At 36.6% G+C, this 15214-nt stretch overlaps 1 protein-coding gene across 1 annotated transcript; it reads left to right on the top strand.

Annotated features, from left to right (window-relative positions):
• Window positions 1–4652: 4652 nt before the first annotated feature.
• On the top strand, window positions 4653–6363 carry LOC138361004 (uncharacterized). The gene is made up of 3 exons (XM_069320483.1): window positions 4653–4808; window positions 5667–5773; window positions 6228–6363. Exons 1-3 carry the CDS (start codon window positions 4667–4669, stop codon window positions 6324–6326), a joined length of 348 nt encoding a protein of 115 aa, XP_069176584.1. The 5' UTR covers window positions 4653–4666; the 3' UTR covers window positions 6327–6363.
• Window positions 6364–15214: the final 8851 nt, after the last annotated feature.

The raw sequence follows: 15214 nt of genomic DNA, 5'->3' as shown, positions 1-15214 counted from the left end.
GTGTTGTTGAATATGACCGAAAGTGTAAGATTAATGATTCTAACACAAATCGTCTGAATATTTGTTTTTCTTCACTGTCGAGAGTAGTTAAAAAAATTTACTCGAGTTTATTTTCACACTTTATTTATGGTCCTTAAGTCCCTCTCCTTAATGCTGCTGCTGTTTCTCGCATCTTTGCATCGCTTGTATGTTTGGGGGTTTGGCCTCTTGCTATATATTGATTCCATTTGTGTGTGTTTGGGTCTCAGGCCCTCTCGCAATTTCTGTTGAACAAACCCCTTTTCCTAGTTCTGCATCTCTCCTTTGGTACAAATTTTGTTGTGCTTTATATCATATATTTCACAAAACTTGACATACATTTCATTTACTTCATGTCCTATCAGCAAGTGTTTGTCAAATTCTTTAAGGAAAGTTTATCATCCTGATTGCAGATCTCTAGCGATATTATGTCAACTTCTTGTGGATTCGCAATCATTATTTAATTTACCTTTAGGTGTTCTTTCACCAGCACAGCAACACTGTACCTCTCCCAACCAGTTTAAGATAAAAACTAAGTACTAACTAATTAACTCAATGTAACCTACCTTACCCCCAAAATGACAACCCATGTCTTCTATTTTAAACAATGCTGTTTTGTTGACCAAATTGTATTTTTGTTTTTTTCTGCAATGTTTCCCCCCCCCCCACCACTCTACCACCACATTGAGTTTAGTAGCTCTGTGCACGTCAGGTGCTGTTTAATATACAGACCTACTCCTCCATTTGACCTAGTTTCTCTATCACATCTATATCACTTTGTGCTTTAGCCCTGGTGGAGCTTGGTCCACCAGGCTGTTGTTTGGAGTGGCCCGCAGATCCACATACAGTCTGCATATGATATACAGTCTGTTGATCAATTAAACTACAGTAGTTAGTTTTTATCATCCGAATGCACCAATATGTGTTCATTCTTCCCAGATGAAGGAACTAGGTAATATTCATCATCTGAATGCACCATCTGATGCTTTAACACACTCATGATACACGAGAGGTTTAAAAAACTTTTAAAACTTTTAAAACTTTTTGACCTATGTATTTAAAAGCAATTCTAAAGTTAAAAAGTGTAGCATAGGCCCCTCGCAGAATGTTCTTAATATGATCCTCAGGTTATAGTTTTCTATCTAAAACCACCCCTAGATCTCTTTCTTGATCAGAATTCTTTATAGATCTCAGTGGCTCGATCATAGAAACTGCTCTAAATCCTTGTTGGCCTGGATTGTGGAGGTCATTGGTCTCTATAAAACTAGTAATCTGACTCCTGATCACTCTCAAATAATTTTATTATGTGGGATGTTAGTGCAACTGGTCTATAATTCTTTGCCAATGCTTGTGTTGTGTTGTGTTGTTTTGGTAGTGATGTGCAATGTGTTGTTTTGGTAGTGATTCGTCCAGTTCTGGTAGTAGTGCGGTTGTTGTGTAGTGTAGTACTTGTGTGCTTGTTAATGACTTGTATTCCAGTCTTGTGGGTATCTCCTTTCCCCTACGGGCCAACTGCTTTGTTCTTACCTAGCATTTTGCTTTGTTTGGGTATGAATGTTTGTGTGCCGTATATTTTGCAAAATTTGCCATATATCTCATTATTTACTCCTCTGCCTAGCAACAAGTCTGTCTAATTATACTCATTAACTGTTTTTCAAAGTTCCCCATAGTGTCCTTTATTGAAATCGAGTTCATGAACCGTTTCAATGTTCTTATTTTCTTCTAGATTATATCTTAAAGTATATTTAAATGTTATTGTTATTATTGTTATTAAATGTTATTGTGACATTGCATTGCAATTGAGCTATGTTGTTTACCATACCGTTCATTTCGTGAGTATAAGTATAGATGCCACACTTGTGACAGGTAAAACCATGCCTTTTTTGAAAAACAGCACCGTCTGTTGCACGTAAGAGCAACCCACACTATATTATGTTGCGATATTATTTCAATATTTCCGATTGTATTGATAATTTGAATTTTCATAGATTTCAATTTATTTTCATTTCGATTTAATAATTTTGTGTGACATTGCATTGAAATTGAGCTGTGTTGTTTACCATACTGTTCATTTCATGAGTATAGTTTATTTTTTTATTTTTTTCATTTCATTTTTTTAGCTGTTCTTATTTTTCAGTGATGGGAATATCAGATCATTTGATGTTCCCAATTTTCTGATGGAAGCATCAGACCATTATAGAATGCATCGGATGAGGTAGTTTGGAATGGTGGGGAGGACGAGAGGGGGGTATGGTGGGGAAGACGAGGGGACAGAGGAGAGGGTAATGGTGGGGAGGACGAGGGGACTGGGGAGTTGGGGATGGTGGGGACAGGGGAATGCTGGGGAGGACAAAGGGACAGGTGAATGGGAGATGGTGGGGGAGGAAGAAGGACAGGGGAGGGGAAAATGGTAAGGAGGACGATGGGACAGGGAAGTGGGAATAGTGGGGATGATGTGGGGACAGGGAAGTGGGAAGGACGAGAGGACTGTGGAATGGGGAATAGCAAAGTGAATTATAATTATATATATTAATTAATTCTTATAAATTTCCAGAAGCCTGTATCAACACCCACACTAATGCAACTGAAAGAGATGTTGAGACAAGTATAGCTGATATGTTGAAGAACGCCCCAAACAAACTCGGTGGAAACAGATACAAGGTAAAGTTTGCCAATTTGCTGTAGTCTAATTCAATTTCTTTTTAGTAATCTTCGAGAACATTTATGCTATGAATAAGATAAAATAATGTAACTGATTTTGATTTATTTACTATTTATTATTTATTTACCGTTATTAGTATAATAGATCTCGTAATAATTTTGCAAAAATAATGGCATTTACTATTTTAAAAAGCTCGGGTGCAGGGGGGGGGGTTATGTAAAAGCCTGGTTTGTGCCTCGGAGAGGCTATGGGATCCAGTAAGATCGTCCTTCCTTTCCTCCCTAGAATCTGGATGTAGCAGGTGCTCAATTGTCAAAAGTGAAAAATTGGTTTTGTCTTCCGAATGCACCATTTGTGTAAATTTGCTAATAATCTTTTAAAAATAGTAAATGCCATTATTTTTGCAAAATTATTACGAGATCTATTATACTAATAACGGTTTGATAAAATACAGTAGACTGCCTACTGGATAATAGTTCCAGTCCACCTGTAGACAGGGATCTCACATCAGCTTGTATATTATACAAGGATAAGATTTGATTTACTTTTGTATTTATATGCATATATGCATTTATATGCATTATTCTCTAGAATAATAGATCTCGTAATAATTTTGCAAAAATAGTGGCATTTACTATTTTAAAAAGCTCGGGTGCAGGGGGGGGGGTTTGTGTAAAAGCCTGGTTTGTGCCTCGGAGAGGCTATGGGATCCAGTAAGATCGTCCTTCCTTTCCTCCCTAGAATCTGGATGTAGCAGGTGCTCAATTGTCAAAAGTGAAAAATTGGTTTTGTCTTCCGAATGCACCATTTGTGTAAATTTGCTAATAATCTTTTAAAAATAGTAAATGCCATTATTTTTGCAAAATTATTACGAGATCTATTATACTAATAACGGTTTGATAAAATACAGTAGACTGCCTACTGGATAATAGTTCCAGTCCACCTGTAGACAGGGATCTCACATCAGCTTGTATATTATACAAGGATAAGATTTGATTTACTTTTGTATTTATATGCATATATGCATTTATATGCATTATTCTCTAGAATAATAGATCTCGTAATAATTTTGCAAAAATAGTGGCATTTACTATTTTAAAAAGCTCGGGTGCAGGGGGGGGGGGGGTTTGTGTAAAAGCCTGGTTTGTGCCTCGGAGAGGCTATGGGATCCAGTAAGATCGTCCTTCCTTTCCTCCCTAGAATCTGGATGTAGCAGGTGCTCAATTGTCAAAAGTGAAAAATTGGTTTTGTCTTCCGAATGCACCATTTGTGTAAATTTGCTAATAATCTTTTAAAAATAGTAAATGCCATTATTTTTGCAAAATTATTACGAGATCTATTATACTAATAACGGTTTGATAAAATACAGTAGACTGCCTACTGGTTTTACCTGTAATAAGGTTTGATACAGATGATTATGATTATGGTTTTGGCATAATGGAATACATGATGAAGGAATTATCAAAATTGACATTTTTATCAGGGGATATCCTGAATATTGTCAAAATGACGGAAACCCATATGTCAAAAACACATGGAGATATACCAATCCTGGAAGACATTCTTCCATCCCCACTTGAAACTGTTGAGCAGGTGGAAAGTCTGTCACATGAGCTAAAAGTTAACAGTGAATATAAAAAGAGTATGGTAAGTGTTGCTTAATTCTTTTAGCCTGAGTATGGTAAGTGTTGCTGAATTTTTTTAGCCTTGTACATATGTCTTTTGATTAGTTTTTTTGCAGATGAAGGAAGGTGGGGTGGCACATAATTGATTGTTCAGTGTTATGTTTAAGGTACAAATAAAACAAAAGCAAAAGTTACTCAAATTCGTTGATTTTTGTAATAGTTAAGAAGGAAAATATTTTAATGCTATTTATTTAATACAGTTGGAAATTAGAAAATCTAATGTTGAGATTGAAAGATATATATTATTCTCTATTACCTTACAGCTTATGCATTATTTTAACAGGTCCAGACGCTGTCTCAAATGGGCGGTGCAAGCTGTGGAGACACAGTGAGACGAATGATGAGGAGGATAGGGACCTATGGGGTCTGGTCTCAGTATTCACTCGTTGGGCGCAAGAGGAAACGTGTCTTCAAAACCTTGGATATTTGTAATGTAATAATAAGTACGTAAATTTGACATTTTTTTGGATTATATATATGTCTGCATGTATTATGTATTATACTTGCATGCTTGTTAATGACTTGTATTCTAGTCTTGTGGGTATCTCCTTTCTCCTACGGGCCAAATGCTTTGTTCTTACCTAGCATTTTGCTTTGTTTGGGTATGAATGTTTGTGTACCTTCATTGTATATTTTGCAAAATTTGCCATATATCTCATTACTCCTCTGCCTAGCAACAAGTCTGTCTAATTATACTCAATAACTATTTTTCAAAGTTCCCCATAGTGTCCTTTATTGAAATAGAGTTCATGAACCGTTTCAATATCCTTATTTTCTTCTAGATTATATCTTAAAGTATATTTAAATGTTATTGTGACATTGCATTGCAATTGAGCTGCGTTGTTAACCATTCTGTTCATTTCATGAGTATATTTTATTTTCTATTTTTTCATATCATTTTTTTTATCTGTTTTTATTTTTCAGTGATGGGAATATCAGATCATTTGATGTTCCCATCAGAAAATTGGGAAAGTCAGATCTTTTGATGTTCCCAATTTTCAGATGGAAGCATCAGACCATCATGGAATGCATGGGATGAGGTAGTTTAGAATGGTGGGGAGGACGACAGGGGGGATGGTGGGGAAGACGAGGGAACAGAGGAGAGGGTAATGGTGGGGAGGACGAGGGGACAGGGGAATGGAGAATGCTGGGGAGGACAAAGGGGACGAGGGGACGGAGGAAGACTGGAGAACAGGGGAACACCTAAATAAAAGCCAACAATGTTATTACTCTGTGGCTTCTTGTCTCCTGACAAAAAGAATTATAATTATATATATTAATTAATTCTTATAACTTTCCAGAAGCCTGTATCAACACCCACACTAATGCAACTGAAAGAGATGTTGAGACAAGTATTGCTGATATGTTGAAGAACGCCCCAAACAAACACGGTGGAAACAGATACAAGGTAAAGTTTGCCAATTTGCTGTAGTCTAATTCAATCTCTTTTTAGTAATCTTTGTGAACATTTATGCTATGAATAAGATAAAATAATGTAATTGATTTTGACTAAATATGTAGATATATTTAATTTTCTGAGCACTAATAATGAAAGAAAACCAAAATAAGAGGTGGCTACTATCTCTAATAATGGGCTGGAATAATACAGGATATAATAATATATATATATATATAAATATATATACATATATTTATATATATATATATTTATTTATATAAATATATATATGATATATATATATTCTATTCTATTAGTCTATTCTATTCTATAGTTTTATATAGATTCTTGTTTTAGTTTTTTTCTATAATATGGAAAGGGTTTTTAATTAATAAATTAAATATTATATAATAAAATAATGTATTATTGAAAACAATTAGTAACAAACAATATTTCATTACAGGGTGGTGAAGCAAGAATACATGTGCATCACATAGCAGAGTCGGATATGACGAAAATAGCGGAGAGCCTGGTGCATGGCATACCGCTGAATCTTCTCTAATGTCTATATAGAAGAATCGTTGTTTCTGTGTGTATATATGTATATATATCATTAATAAAATATATATATATATATATATATAACCTATATATATATATATATATATATATATATATATATATATTTATATATATATTTATATATATATATATATTTATATTTATATATATATTTATATATATATATATATTTATATATATATATATATTTATATATATATATATATTATATGTGACGATAATCTCCTTCAAGAGATTGAGCCTGCTCTTCCCTCCAAAATTACGTCTTCACAATTATATAAAAAGACTATGGAAGAAATGTCCAACAACGACAACAACACCAATACCAGCAAGGCTTGCAAGGGTGAGCAGAAACGTATGCAGCCCGCCACCTGTTCGGACCCAAATCACCAAACTACCCGTTGATCGCTACGGCTCCGCTGATTGGTCGCCGGTCTGGCTGCACCTGCACTCGCCCCCCAATACTACCTGATGTCTGGGGTCACCCCAACATCAGTCCTGAGAATGTTCCGTGCTTTCGTAGCCAGCACTCCTCCCAGCTAGACGTTAGCGTGTACTGAGAGAGGTGGTGGCTTTAAGCCAATATTCCAGCACCTCCCACTTACCTTTTGTGTTGCACTTCTTGTTATTTTGACTTAACGTAACTTTTCATTGTGTCATTTAAGTATTCTTATTATTTTGATTCATTGATTTTATTATAAGAATTTGTTTGTGCATTATTTTCATGTTTTGATTTATTTAACGTAATTAAAATTTCATTGTTAAAGTTTACTTGTGTTTTGTGTGTCTTCTCCTTACCTTACCACAGACGAAGTTCCAGTTTTTTCTATTTTTTTTTATAACTATGTGACGAGGCCATACCCCTAGCCTTAAACAGCCGAACACCAACGCGTTACCGTCACAAGTTATATGGGGGCCTGTCCTAGGAGCTTGACTCAGGTACTGGTGCTAAGTGGTAATTTATGGTAAGCGTATTTAACTTTGTTAACGTAGCTTTACTATTTTTTCATTCAATTTCATTTTTTATAAGGTGCGGTGTATTGTGCATTACGAGAGTAACATATAGTGAAGGTGAGACAACTTTGGATTACGTGGTGACTGTAGGCCTCAGTCATACTCTTAATTGGTCATCTCTCCCTCCTTGTTATTACTCGTATTTACCATCTATGTCCCTTGAATATTTCTCATTCTGACAGATCATCATATTGGTACCCTGGTACTGTGGTCTGCCCCGGGTCAAGAGTACCCAATCTTCTGCAATCTGACTGTAGGAGGACAAAGAGGGCCATAGTTCCTCTAGCTCGAACTTTAGTTGCTGAATTGGGACCTCAGCAGCAGTTCTCGTCACCAGTTGACACCTCGCACCCCTACACGTCAGTCAGAGATGATGATACATACAACGGTAGGGAATTAGCTTATTTTTTCAGAGCACAAAAGTTCGCTAATTCTGTAAGTATCATATTAAATTCAGTAGGAAAAACTTGCTTTATGTCCTATAGAGACTTGGCAAGGTATGCCTACATCCTTGGACTACCAATTTTACTTTTGAAGCATTTAACTGTTTCATTTGTTTTCGAAACTTTGTTTCATTTGTTAGTAGGATTTTCTTGCCCTTATTCTCTTACATGAGTACCGGGTACAAGATTTCCTGCGCCCTTGATTTAATTTAATCATTTAATATCTTTCACTTAACGTTAATTGTTAAAGATCACACAGGATAGGTACCAGTTGCCACGTTGTCCTGTTTCTGACATTTCATTATTGAACATTCGTGTACCTTTATTTGCTAATTTCACCATGTTTCGTCTCCAAACTTTCCGTGCAAATCCAGCAGGTGAAATAGGAACTTTAAGTCGTGCCAAGAGGACTGAACTACAAACTCTTGCACATGAGTATCAACTAGAAGTTCCCTATCAAGCCAACAAAAATGACCTACACAACCTGTTGCTGGATTACTATTTAGAGCAAGGTAAGATAGACTCTGAAACTCATGAAACTTACTATATTGCAGATAAAACTGACTTGGCAACGATGAAACTTAAACTAGAGCTGGCTAAGATTGAACGTGAGCAGCAAAAGGAAGCCCGCGAACAGCAAAGGGAAGCCCTCGAACAACAAGAACGAGCTGCTGCCATACGAAGAGAAGAACGAGAACGTGAAGCTGCTTTGAGGAGAGAAGAACACGAACGAGGACTCGCCCTCCAAGAACGTGAGGTTGCACTACTCCAGGAGCGGGAACGAGTACAGCTTGAAACCAAACGACGCGAGTTGGAGATGCAACGCGAACATGACAAGCAACAAGCGACTCTGGCTCTAGAGTGTCGTCAACGTGAAATCGCCTTGGAAACTTCCCACTTCACTCAACGCCAACAAGCTACTGCCAATCTTCCCGTCAGTTTTAATATATCACATGCAAGTAAGTTAATGCCATCCTTTGTAGAAGCAGAAGTTGATGTTTTTTTCACCACCTTTGAAACCCTTGCTAATCAACTCAGTTGGCCTGTCGACCAATGGGCCACACTTCTCAGAGTCCATCTTACAGGTAGAGCTGCAGTCACACTCAGTACTTTGGCGTCTGAGAATGACTACTACACTCTGAAACAAGCAGTGTTGGACGCCTACCTACTTTCCACAGAAAGTTATAGAAGGAAATTCCGTGACCACCTGAAGGCAAGTACCACTACCTTCCTTGAGTTTGCTAACACGAAACGGAGGTATTTCATGAAATGGCTGGAAGCAGCACATGTCTCTACTTTTACAGAACTCGTCAACCTGATGCTTGTTGAAGAATTCTTGAGACGTGTGCCGCCTCCTGTCCGCCTCTACTTAGCAGATAAAGAAGAAACCGACTACCTGAAGTGTGCTAAGTCGGCTGACACTTACAGCCTCATCCACCGGCTGACACCTGAACCATCCTCCAGTAAGAAGTCGTGGTACAGTTACGAGAAGGTGAGCCCCGATCAAGCTGGTTCACAACTGTACTGCAAGTATTGTAGACTCTATGGACATACCATAGACAAGTGTGGTAAGTCTCAATACAAGGGAACCACTGACCAACAACGACCCAAACCAACTCCTCCTAAGTCCGGTAAGCCTGTGATGAATGTTGGTGTTGATGTTAATGATCTTTCTCTTTTCAGTAACCACCTGTATACTGGAACTGTCTCTGCCAACGGTTCAAATCCGGAGGGACGTTTCAAATTGAAGATCTTGAGGGACACAGCGGCTCTACAATCGATCATCTTGAAGTCGGCTGTGCCCAACATAGTCTACACCGGGGAAACGGTCTTCATCACTGACCTCACTGCTACTACTCCATACCCTCTCGCCAGAGTCCACCTGGATTGTCCCTACGTGAACGGGGAAGTCCAAGTCGCCGTCAGGGAAAAGCCTTTTCCCATGCCTGGAGTGCAACTTCTCCTAGGCAACGACTTGGCAGAAGACCTGCAACCGACCAACCTGATCGTCATGGACAAACCCCAGGTGTGTAACTCTGTGCCAATAAATCCTATTCTAGAGTATGTTCCAGCAGAGGTTCAAGAGAGTGATGAAGTTTCTCCTCCGGTTCTCGTGACCACCCGTGCACAAGCCGCACGTCCACAGCCAGCTGACTCTACTGCCACCGCTGTCCCTCAAGACCCTCAGAAACTACCCCCGCATCTGACCAAGTTGGAGTTCCGTAAGTTGCAGAGGGAAGATCTTACTTTAACACCATTGTTTTTCCAGGCTGAGACTCAACCCGACAGTATTCCTGGGTTCTTCCTAGAGAACGACTTGCTCTACCGCAGATATAGACCCAGTAAACTGAAGGAGGAGGACGATTGGGCCAACACCGAACAACTTGTGATTCCCACCAGCCTGCGGCCCACTATTCTACACCTGGCCCATGGAGCATTCTCCCACTACGGCTTCAACAAGACTTACCATGGGATTCGCCAAGACTACTACTGGCCAGGTATGGTAAATAACGTCAAACAGTACGTAAAACAGTGTCATACATGTCAGATGGCAGGCAAACCGAACGTCTCCATTCCCAGAGCACCACTGATTCCCATACAGGTGCCTGCGGAACCTTTCCACAGACTCATAATAGACTGTGTTGGTCCTTTACCTCGGACCAGTTCAGGTAACGCCTACATCCTAACCATCCTGTGTCCTACCACCAGATTTCCCATAGCAGTTCCAGTGAAGAACATCACGGCTGCTACGGTTATCAAACATCTACTGAAGATCTTCACTCAATACGGATTTCCCAGGGAGATTCAAAGTGACTGTGGCACCAACTTCACCAGTGATCTCTTCAAAAGAACACTGGAGGAGTTCAACATCAAACAGGTATTGTCCAGCCCCTATCATCCTGCTTCACAGGGTTCTCTTGAACGTAGTCATCAGACCATCAAAGCACTCTTGAAAAAGTTTTGTAGTGAAACCTCAAAGGATTGGGATAAGCAGATTGACCTAATAATGTGTATTTTCAGAAGTCTCCCCAATGAGTCCCTAGGAGTATCTCCTTATGAGATGCTCTACGGCCGTAAGTGCCGTACTCCCCTTAAGGCTTTCAAAGACTCTCTCAGAGATGCCACCTTCAGTGAGCATCAGAATGTGCCCCAGTTTCTTCAAAACCTTCAACACATTCTAGAGAGAGTCCACCGCTTTGCCCATGATAATCTATTGAAAGCCCAGGTGAGAATGAAGACTCATTACGACCAGACCAGCAAAGTAAGAAAATTCAAGCCGGGAGACTTCGTCCTTGCTTATTTCCCTATCCCAGGTTCACCTTTACAAAACAGATTTTCAGGACCCTACTGCGTCAAAGAGTGCAGAAACAACAACGCATACGTCATAGAGACTCCAGATAGGCGGCGGAAGACCCAGCTGTGCCACGTCAACCTCCTGAAGCAATATAATGGTACTCCTCCCACTGTCTTGATTAATTGTTCTACCTTCACAGAACCCTACATCCACAGTGAGACCATCCCGGCTTCTTCTCCCGAAAGCACTGACAAGGAGTCGGCGCTTTCTAATTCCAAAATCCTTAATGATCTTCCCAAATGCTTTCAGGATAATACTCGTGCTCCTATGCCCTCTTCTAATTCCACTCTCACCTCGTCAGATAAGCCCTACATCCTCCATGTCGACGCCAATGGTACCGACGATGGTGGTGTCGTGATGCAGCAACGAGGCGAGAAGAATACACCTGTCAGCGACTACTGCTACAAGGAACGACGGAACAATTGGCAAGGAGCTACTCTTCCTCATCCTGAAGCTTCAGCACTTCACTCCACACCTGAAAAGTGCTCGGTCCACCATCAATACGGACCACACCACCCTACACCTCCTGCAGCACGCCCACTTCTCATCTCAACGTCTTCTACTATGGGCTTGCTAACTGCAGAAATTCAACCTGGAGACACGCTATACCAAGAGTCTGACAACATCTTAGCCCATGATCTCTCCAGAGTTTATGAAGTAGAAGCAACTCCATCTAATACTCCACCACATAACGACGTACTTCTTCCAGAACCGCAGGCTTCGGGGGAGAGTTGTGACGATAATCTCCTTCAAGAGATTGAGCCTGCTCTTCCCTCCAAAATTACGTCTTCACAATTATATAAAAAGACTATGGAAGAAATGTCCAACAACGACAACAACACCAATACCAGCAAGGCTTGCAAGGGTGAGCAGAAACGTATGCAGCCCGCCACCTGTTCGGACCCAAATCACCAAACTACCCGTTGATCGCTACGGCTCCGCTGATTGGTCGCCGGTCTGGCTGCACCTGCACTCGCCCCCCAATACTACCTGATGTCTGGGGTCACCCCAACATCAGTCCTGAGAATGTTCCGTGCTTTCGTAGCCAGCACTCCTCCCAGCTAGACGTTAGCGTGTACTGAGAGAGGTGGTGGCTTTAAGCCAATATTCCAGCACCTCCCACTTACCTTTTGTGTTGCACTTCTTGTTATTTTGACTTAACGTAACTTTTCATTGTGTCATTTAAGTATTCTTATTATTTTGATTCATTGATTTTATTATAAGAATTTGTTTGTGCATTATTTTCATGTTTTGATTTATTTAACGTAATTAAAATTTCATTGTTAAAGTTTACTTGTGTTTTGTGTGTCTTCTCCTTACCTTACCACAGACGAAGTTCCAGTTTTTTCTATTTTTTTTTATAACTATGTGACGAGGCCATACCCCTAGCCTTAAACAGCCGAACACCAACGCGTTACCGTCACAATATATATATATATATTTATATATATATATATATTTATATATATATATATTTATATATATATATATTTATATATATATATATATTTATATATATATATATATTTATATATATATATATTTATATATATATATATATTTATATATATATATATATTTATATATATATATATATTTATATATATATATATATTTATATATATATATATATTTATATATATATATATATTTATATATATATATATTTATATATATATATATTTATATATATATATATTTATATATATATATATTTATATATATATATATTTATATATATATATATTTATATATATATATATTTATATATATATATATATTTATATATATATATATTTATATATATATATATATTTATATATATATATATATATATATATTTATATATATATATATATTTATATATATATATATATATATATATATATATATATATATTTATATATATATATATATTTATATATATATATATAAATATATATATATATATTTATATATATATATATATTTATATATATATATATATAAATATATATATATATATAAATATATATATATATATATATATAAATATATATATATATATAAATATATATATATATATTTATATATATATATATATATAAATATATATATATATATTTATATATATATATATATATTTATATATATATATATATATTTATATATATATATATATTTATATATATATATATATATTTATATATATATATATATATTTATATATATATATTAGGTTAGGTTTGGTAGGGTTGGTTAGTTATCATATATCTACGTATAACTAGCTAGTTTTACCTTTATATATATAATATTTATATATATATATATTATATAAAAAGTTTGTGAGGAAGACCTCTGGTGCCAATGTGGGGACCCATAGCATAGGAGAAGAAAATAAAAAGTATTCAGAGGAGACCTTGTGGTCACTCACTAAACACTAATATTATCTTCTACCACCCCCCATTCTTTTGTATGTACACATATATTTGCTTTATTTGAACTTTGTTACAAAGAGGGAGTTACATATAGGTTACAAAGATGGTTATCATATATATATTATTTATATATATATATTATTTATATATATATATTATTTATATATATATATATTATTTATATATATATATTATTTATATATATATATATTATTTATATATATATATATATTATTTATATATAAATATATTATTTATATATAAATATATTATTTATATATAAATATATTATTTATATATAAATATATTATTTATATATAAATATATATATATATAATATATATACTATTACACTACATTCTTATGTATTACACTAATATATATATATATATATATATATATATATATATATATTATATAAATTATTTATATATATATTATATATATAATTATATAGGTCATATGTTTTTGTATTTTTGCTGATTTGTTAGTAAATAATAAAAGAAATATAAATTATTTGATTTTTTTACCCTTAAATTGGTTTTAATATTTAAATTGAAAACACTAATATAATATAAAAAATTTATTATTTAAAATATTTAAAATATTTAAATATATTTAAAAATAAATATTTTTTATTTTCAAGAAATTTAACTTTAAACACAAAGATGTGAAAATGGTTCAGATAAGGCTCAAACCTTTCATAAGAGATTCATATTGGTGTAGGAATGGATTATGAATGACTCATGTTAGGAGTGTAAGTTGCCACAACATCTCAAATTAGTGTTAGATACATATGTCTTGGTTATAAGTTTTGGAAACCTATTTAAGTCCACACACAATATCGTATCTGATACGATAAAACAAACGTTTCCAATACTTTCAAATACTTTCCAGATATGTTGTGGCAACCTAAAATTGTTTGCTGGGTTGAGCCTCTGCATCACCCTCTTAAGCCTCTGCATCCCTCTTTTAAGCCTCTGCATCACTTTCTTAAGCCTCTGCATCCCTTTCATGAGCCTTTGCATCTCTCTCTTGAACTCATGCATCCCTCTTATGAGCCTCTGCATCCCTCTCTTGAGCCTTTGCATCACATGCTTAAGCCTCTGCATTCCTCTCTTGAGCCTCTGCATCACTCTCTTAAGCCTCTGCATCCTTCTCTTGTGCCTCTGCATCCCTCACTTGAGCCATTGCATCCCTCTCTTCAGCCATTGCATCCCTCTCTTGAGCCTCTGCATCCCTCGCTTGAGCCTCTGCATCCCTCTCTTAAGCCTCTGCATCACTCTCTTAAGCCTCTGCATCACTCTCGTAAGCCTCTGAATCACTCTCTTGAGCCTCTGCATCCATGTCCTGAGCCTCTGCATCACTCTCTTCAGCCTCTGCATCCCTCTCTTGAGCCTCTGCAGCACTCTCTTTAGCCTCTGCATCACTCTCTTAAGCCTCTGCATCACTCTCTAGTCTCTGCATCACTCTCTTCAGCCTCTGCATCCCTCTCTTGAGCCTTTGCATCACTCTCTTGAGCCTATTCATCCCTCTCTTGAGCCTCTGCATCCCTCTCTTAAGCCTCTGCATCTCTCCTGTAAACCTCTGAATCACTCTCTTGAGCCTCTCCATCACTCTCTTGAGCCCCTGCATCCCT

This window comes from Procambarus clarkii, unplaced genomic scaffold (genome assembly GCF_040958095.1).
Source record: "Procambarus clarkii isolate CNS0578487 unplaced genomic scaffold, FALCON_Pclarkii_2.0 HiC_scaffold_142, whole genome shotgun sequence".
NCBI lineage: Eukaryota > Metazoa > Arthropoda > Malacostraca > Decapoda > Cambaridae > Procambarus > Procambarus clarkii.
The sequence above is the reverse complement of the archived record's forward strand: the minus strand, read 5'-3'. Positions and strand labels throughout refer to the sequence as shown.

What these genes read in the sequence shown, in the direction of transcription:
- LOC138361004 (XM_069320483.1), top strand. Translation starts at nt 4,667, where the DNA reads ATGGGCGGTGCAAGCTGTGGAGACACAGTGAGACGAATGATGAGGAGG. An exon ending in TATTTGTAATGTAATAATAA is followed by an intron (nt 4,809 to 5,666) that starts GTACGTAAATTT and finishes ATAACTTTCCAG; the next exon opens with AAGCCTGTATCAACACCCAC. An exon ending in ACGGTGGAAACAGATACAAG is followed by an intron (nt 5,774 to 6,227) that starts GTAAAGTTTGCC and finishes ATTTCATTACAG; the next exon opens with GGTGGTGAAGCAAGAATACA.